Source organism: Nannospalax galili, unplaced genomic scaffold (assembly GCF_000622305.1).
Source record: "Nannospalax galili isolate Female #2095 unplaced genomic scaffold, S.galili_v1.0 scaffold1184, whole genome shotgun sequence".
Taxonomy (NCBI): domain Eukaryota; kingdom Metazoa; phylum Chordata; class Mammalia; order Rodentia; family Spalacidae; genus Nannospalax; species Nannospalax galili.
Window position 1 is genome coordinate 400,062 of NW_008351624.1, and position 7,231 is coordinate 407,292.

The 7,231-nt window shown below is 34.8% G+C and overlaps 1 protein-coding gene across 12 annotated transcripts in view; it reads right to left on the reverse strand.

Moving 5' to 3' along the window:
* Abi3bp (ABI family member 3 binding protein) overlaps window positions 1–7,231 on the reverse strand; it is a 255,155-nt gene that overhangs the window by 37,412 nt on the left and 210,512 nt on the right. For 6 of the 12 annotated variants that reach the window (XM_029553747.1, XM_017802034.2, XM_017802035.2 and 3 more), the window contains 4 exons: window positions 7,026–7,085; window positions 6,452–6,499; window positions 4,955–5,035; window positions 2,650–2,727 (listed from right to left, as the gene is read on the reverse strand). The exons of 2 other annotated variants lie outside the window; for them this stretch is intronic. In XM_029553747.1, coding sequence (XP_029409607.1) covers window positions 2,650–2,727; window positions 4,955–5,035; window positions 6,452–6,499; window positions 7,026–7,085 — 267 coding nt within the window. The remainder of the gene's footprint in view (window positions 1–2,649; window positions 2,728–4,954; window positions 5,036–6,451; window positions 6,500–7,025; window positions 7,086–7,231) is intronic. 4 more of the 12 variants (XM_017802040.2, XM_017802037.2, XM_017802033.2 and 1 more) reach the window with 3 other exon arrangements.

A 7,231-nucleotide genomic window follows, 5' to 3' on the forward strand; every position in this document is an offset into this window, starting at 1 on the left:
AATCTCCAATCACACATTACAGAATTCACGCTAAAGAATATAAAACAAGTAAAAAGACTCGTGAATGAAAAATAAAGACACAACCTAGAATGAGGTAGGTCATTTGTTATGTGATGTATGTTAAGGTTTAGTCATTATTTAGCTCTTTTTCTCAAAAGCATTAATTTTTATCAAAGGTTACTTAACATGAAAAATACATAACCCACATATCCATCTATCCATCCGTGTTACTCACTGGGGAATAACTATGGAACATTATTTTTCCAAAGACATGAAATCTTAAAGGTTAAAAAAGGAAGGAAGGAAAGAAAGAAAGGAAGGAAGGAAGGAAGGAAGGAAGGAAGAAAGAAAGAAAGAAAGAAAGAAAGAAAGAGAAAGAAAGAAAGAAAGAAAATTTGATATGTGATTTAAAAAGTAGCAATATATGGTCTCTGTCAAATTGTCTTTGTTCATGAACTCTGAAATGAATAAACATTAAGTGTCATCTATAATCGCTGTACATAGGAGCGAGAGAAAAATGACACCTGGTGTCCCACCTATCAAGGAACCCTAAGACCAACATGCCACCTCCTTAGTCAATCTATTCCTGCTACACTGCACAGGAAGTACTTCCAATGAAGACTTGCTTAACAAGTAAATGATTGATGGTTGTAAAGAGATGAATTTGGGAGAAGATGCTGAAATATTTTTGTTTCCTAAAATGTTAAAATGTATGCTCATCCTGAAACCTATCAACTGTTCTTTGTACATTGCATCCCACACATTGCTTCCTGTCACCAAGTCTCTTGGAAATGGTTTAGGTATGACCAGAAAAAATTCTTATAAGCTATATGAATGTTTGATCATTTAATGGTTTTGTTCACATCATAAGTGGGTATTTATATATGCATAAATCAGCAATGTCTTGCCTCACAAGCTTTAAAAACACACCCGTGAAATAGCTTACAATGTAGCTCACTTACAAGCTTCCAATGTGAAGAAGACTTTGATGAGCAGGATTTTGTCAGACTGCACACCAACAACAGAGGCAGACAGACATGTCTCAAAACATGAGAAAAAATTAAAATATAGCACAGTATACAATTGTGCTAAGACAATTCATATCGTGATATAAGGTCCTGTGTAAAATTCAATGAACTATAAAACTACTAATAAATGTGGTAGAAGGAATTTTTTAAATCCATAGCGTGATACTGGCATTCCCTTTAAAGTAAGAAAAAGCAAAATAAGGAAAATGCAAACCTAAATATTTTGTCCCTAATTCTGAAATTCATGAAGTATTCCAAAGTTGTAATGCTTCTTCTCATTTGGTAGCACAACCTAAGCTGAGAGAATGTTCTTATTTATCCTATTTATTATAAATATGTGTTTTGCTAAAGAGGCACAGACTGGATTATCAGAATGCTGCCATCTTCTATTAATCAAGACATTAAAGAGATTTGCTAAAAGAGAGGAAAAAAAATGCAAAAGCCAGGGAGGGCTGTGGTTATAACACAGCTGATCTTCCGTCATAGGTGGGTAAAGCCAGCAGAGGGGCTGTAGGAGGCTGTCACTATGCTTCTCAGATCTGTGTATATTTATAAACAAATAAAATGTCAATAAACACAACTTTTTATAAATGTGATTTGGAAAATTAAAAGCTGAAAGCAAACAAAATTTAGAGAGTACTAAGGAACTGTGCTATGCTATACAATCCCAGTCATGTTTGTTTATACAATTGCTCTGCTGACAAAGTACATATTAAAATTAGATTAATTTTATTATTACAACTTCTCTTGTTATTTTTTTATATTTTTTTCTGCTTTTGAGATAGAGACTTACATGTAGTCCAGGCTGCCCTTGAACTCATAATCCTCCTGTCTTTGCCTCCCAAAATGCTGTGATTACAGGTGTGTGTTATCACACCAGGTTCTTCTTATGTCAAGCTTTCTCCATCAATTTTGCCCTCAAACAAGGATTGATGACAGACAAAATACTCACTTGTCTTCCAACACTTTTAAATAGTTTACTTTTGGTTTTGTTGTGTTTTGTTTGCTTTGGACTTTCTACCACTTAATACAGATGAGCAAAGCAAATACATAATTAAAACAGCAACAACAACACTACAGGAGCAGAAATTCGCAGCTTGCTATAAACCAAGTAGGTTAGAAGCCTATAACAAGGAAAAGATTTGGAGATCATAAAGACTAAGAATTGTGTGAGGTGAGTTCATTTTCCCCAAAGGCAGGAAATTACAGAGAAAAAATGACAGTAAAAAAAATCACAGAGAACATACTCTAAATGTCTAATGATGGTCATTATTTTAAAAATGATTTTTTCATTAGTAGTTTCTTTTCTGAACCCACACTATCAATGTGTTTTATTCCAGTGCGGAGGGGATGAGAGAATATTAGCTATCAACATCCAGCAATTAATAGGACATTTAAACCTCAGGCTTCAACTAAAAAACAAATTCTGTGGTTTTCAACTGGCATTCAGGTAACTATTCAGATTTGGCTGATATCCTCCACCTTTAAAATGAAAAAAAAAAAAAAAAAGTCAAGTAGTTCACTGCGGTAGGAAAAAAAAATACCTTCTGAAAACAAAATTTCATTCTTGATTAAAAGAAAAAAGGAAAAATGTCTCTCAAAGATGAGGAAATAGTATTACCCTGAGTTGTCTTTGCCAATTCAGTTGTTCGTGGAATCCTGGTTGTGAAGTGTGCTTGGGTAGGCTGGTTTATTTCTTCTAGGGAGAAACACAGTAAGATGCCTTGCTTTAAATTATCACTGTGAGCATAATGAAAACCAAAAAGACCAAAAAAAAATAATAATTCATACTATTTTCTACCCCATTCAATCATTAAAAGATAATTTAGATTTAAAAATATGTCTTGTAATCATAATAATTCAAAGTTAATGGCACATTTTAATAACTCTTATTTGTTGTATTTGTTGCCTTGTGTTATTATTTTGTTGATTATTGTAAGGACTTTCAAAAACTTTTAGTTTAGAATCATTTTGTTTCATTTTTTGTTATTTGCTATATGGAAGATTAAACCCAGGGAAGGCTAGGCAAGCATCCTACCACGGAGCTATGTCCCAGGGTCATTGCTTTATGACGTTTTGGTGCTTGAATGTGGTCCAAGTATGAAAATACCTTAAATGCCTATATATTTATCTTTCTCTCTTTTCTGCTCTTCAAATTCCATAAATTATATAAATGAGCTGGGAAACAAATATGAAAAGATGTATAGCTATATTGTGTAATACTAAATATACTATTTTCAGTGTATAAAAATGAAAATATATGTTTACTTACATTCATACATATTTCTCTTGGCAAAATAGGTATGGCAATAATTTTACCCTCATATTATCCTGAAATTATTGCATCAAAATGCTATATTAAATTACATTGTTCACTTTGCAATGTTAAAAATCCAAGGAAATAGCGGCTGAAGAGATGGCTCAGTGGTTAAGAGCACTGGCTACTCTTGCAGAGGACCCAGGTTCAGTTAGCACCTACATGGCAGCTAACAACTCCCTATAATTCCAGTTCTAGGGTATCGATGCTCTCTTCTGGCCTCTGCAGGCATTGCATGACATGGTTGCACTTACATAAATGCAGGCAAAACACTTAGACACATACATTAACAATAAACAATTTTTTTAAAGATCCAAGGAAATAGTTGGTTAGAATAACATATTGCCATCTTTTTTTCCTGCCCCAGTTTATTCTCTTGCTTCAGCCTACAGGAAAGGTGTTTGTGATAGCTGACAGGAGATGGTTCTTTCTTCAATAAACCACCACACATTTTAAAAATGGCAGATAGGACTGAAGATATGGCTCAGCAGTTAGGAGCACTGCCTGCTCTCGAAGGACCTGGGTTCAGTTCCTAGAACCCATATGGCAGCCAATGGCCATCCTTAACTCTAGTTCCAGGGGATCACAGACCTTCTTCTGAACCTCTGCAGGTGCTGCATGACATGGGTGCACTTACATGCATACCCGCAATCCACCATGCACATAAAATAAAAATAATCATTTTTAAAATAACATTGGCAGAGTGAAAGCTAGATAATTAATATATCCAATGGTAAATTTTGAAAAGTACTTTTAACATTACCATTTTATGACATCAGAGTCATAGGCTATAATGGATATATAGTAATATAATTATTTTAATTAATCATTAGGGTATATGTGTTCACTCAATTTTAATTTTTTTCCCAGACAGACCTCATTTTAAAATGTATTCAGTTACTTCATTTCAACCGACACACCCACAAAGGATGGGTTTACTTGAAAAGGGTTCATGAAGCGAGGTAAATAAGGCCTCTGAATGATACACAACTCTGTAGAATGCCATAAGAACAGTCCAGAGGAGCCAACAACGCAGCTGGGAACTGTCCTATCCATTTTCAGCCATGACTCAGCAAACGGATTTCCTAAACAGTGCACACATTTGTGTTAAATTCCTGGAAAGCAGGTTCAGCTCAGACCAACTGGCTTTCTTGACTGATCCATCTTCCTTTATACAGGTAACCTATATGATCCATAGGCCTCCTGTATATTTAAAATACTCTCTAGATTATTTAAATACTAATATTATATAAATGCTATGAAAATAGTTGCTGTGTTATATTGCTTAAGGGATAAGGGCAAGAAAAATAGCTGAACAATTTTAGTGCAATTTTTCAAGAAAGTTTTAATTTAATGCTGCTGAAGCCACAAATGTAGAACCCATAGATAGCTGACCATACTTGAAACTTTGCCAAGATGCTTGGAAACTTTCTTATTTATACTGAAAATCATGTAATATAAACATTTGGAAAAATGAGTATACATAATATATATATTACCAGATATACATATATAATCATATATACATATATAACCATATATATTATGATTACTTTAAGAGTAATACTTAAAAGATAAGTCCCTTGTGGAACAAAATTACAAAAATTACCCAGAGTTGTCTGTAGTTCTTCTTGACCGGGATGTGGTGAAATTACAGGTTTAAAAGGGCTGCCTGATGTCTCTAAAGAAGCTGAAAAAAAAGTACTAAATTTGTAAACTTTCAAGTAAAGCCAGCAACAAACCAAAATGGTATTGCAGGAGATTCCTTCATTCAAATCATAAAAGGGAAAATATCTTGTGAACGACAAAGAAGAAAGTTAAAGGTACAGGACTTTCAGGAAAGACAATGGAACGTTAGCACATGGTTCTTCACTGTTTTTCTGCCAGGTGACAGAATAAACGACAGTCTATGGGGTGTGCTGAGACATAGCCCTATTCTGTTAGTTGTAGCTCTTTCTCTCTACCTCCCACCCAAGAGAGTATAAAGGATTACAGACTATTGGGGTAGACTATTTCTGAGTCTACTCAGGTTTAGTTGTACAAGGAAATTGTTACAGTAGTTAAAAACAACAACAACAAAACAAAAAACAAAAAACACCCCTTGAGAGAAATCTCAAAAAGAATAAAAATCTCTGGCCTGGGTGGAAGCTTAATTTACTAGATGTTACAGGGTCAATCACCAAGTCACAATACCACCCCTAGGAGAGCAGGTTCACCTAAGTCATGCTAAAGAGGCAGATTATCTAGTGCTTTAATAAAATGATGAACTTTTCCTGCCAGGAACCTGCCCCCTAATGCAATATTTATGAACAGGGCCACAGATAAGTATCTTTCCCTAAGTCTGTCTGCTTCTCTAAACATAATCTCTCCTTTTCTTTTTATATTTCTTTTCTAAGCGTGCTTTCCCTAATGCTCTAGCATCTTGGGTTTCTTTAGTTTTTCTCCATAGCTCCCTTTCCCTACCATGTGGCTGCTAGTCTACCATGTGTCTGACCTCTGTGCTGGCTCTAAACAAGCATGGCTTTAGGGATTTTTTTCCTTCTCCCCTCGGTTCTCCGAGGGCTCAGGGCAGCTGCTGAGATTCCCAGCTTACCTGCCCTGAGGACTTTTATTTAAATTCTACTCAAATTATCCTAAAGCTTCCATTGGAGTTCATTCTTAAATTTTTTTATGAATGAGACTAAGAATGCTGAAAGGGGAATCCCATTTTCTCCTGTATCAAAATCACTGGCAGTTTTCAGTACTTTTTCCAGTGTTAACTTGAGCACTTTTCAAGCTTTGATATATGTTAATGAGTTGTTACATCACAGGTAAGAACTATTAAACCCACAGGAACTGCTGAGCCGAGGGGAACAAGGAGGGTGGAGTCATGAGGATGAATGAGGTAGATGAGGGCATGCTCCATAATGAGCCTCTTAAACCGTCTCCAGAGCAAAGCCTTCGCAAGAGTCAAGCCGTGGTTTTCTTAGTTGGAAAGAGCAGTATCAGTAACATGAAATGGACTGAGAAGAGGTGACATTTCAGTTATGATCATTTAAGAAAGACCTGCAATGTGATGGTAGCAAAGAAGTAATCATGTTGGTTGGTCAGTATGAGAAAGCATTACCTGTTGTTGTCTTTGGTGGCTCAACTCGAAAGGTGACAGGTTGCAGAACTATGCCAAAAGCAAACCAAAGAAATATATTTATGAAAATTATTGTGTATAAAGTCAAAATAATTTATTTTCTAGATGTATCCATTTAAGACTTGAATATGCTTTAAGAATCACGATAAATATGAGAAAATCCTAGAGTCTACTCAGGGAAGTTAGTTTAAAACTAAGCTCATTCACCATCATTTTTAGGATAGCATGAACAGGTAGCCATTTGTTTTTTATTATAAGTACATCCATAAAACAATGTAAAACAGTTATATTAGTCAATAATTTTTTTTTATAATTTCAACATGATTTCCTATTCAATGAAAACCATTCCAAGGCTACATAAAACTATTTAATTACTATTCCTTCATTTAACCAGGGAAAAGTTTTAACAGGGTTATATGATTAAACTTCCTCCAGGGGAACATACATTTTGTAGTCACATTTTTCTCTTCTATATCATGACCACTAAAATATGTTTCCCTCAGGGGTATTTTACAAATATAACTTCTAAATAGAAAAATGAATTTTTTTTTTTTACCAAGTTCACTGTGAGAGGCCTCAGGGTCTGGTTTATGGGAAAGTAGTTCATCTTTTGGAGCTGAAAGAAAAAGATGATAAAACACTATACACTACAATGGTTATACCTGAGTGAACATACCCTCCAGATATAAAGCCCCTAAGGGGGGAAGGAAGCAAAGCTTTTGAAAGAATGGCCATTCATTCAAAAAAAAAAAAAAAAACTAT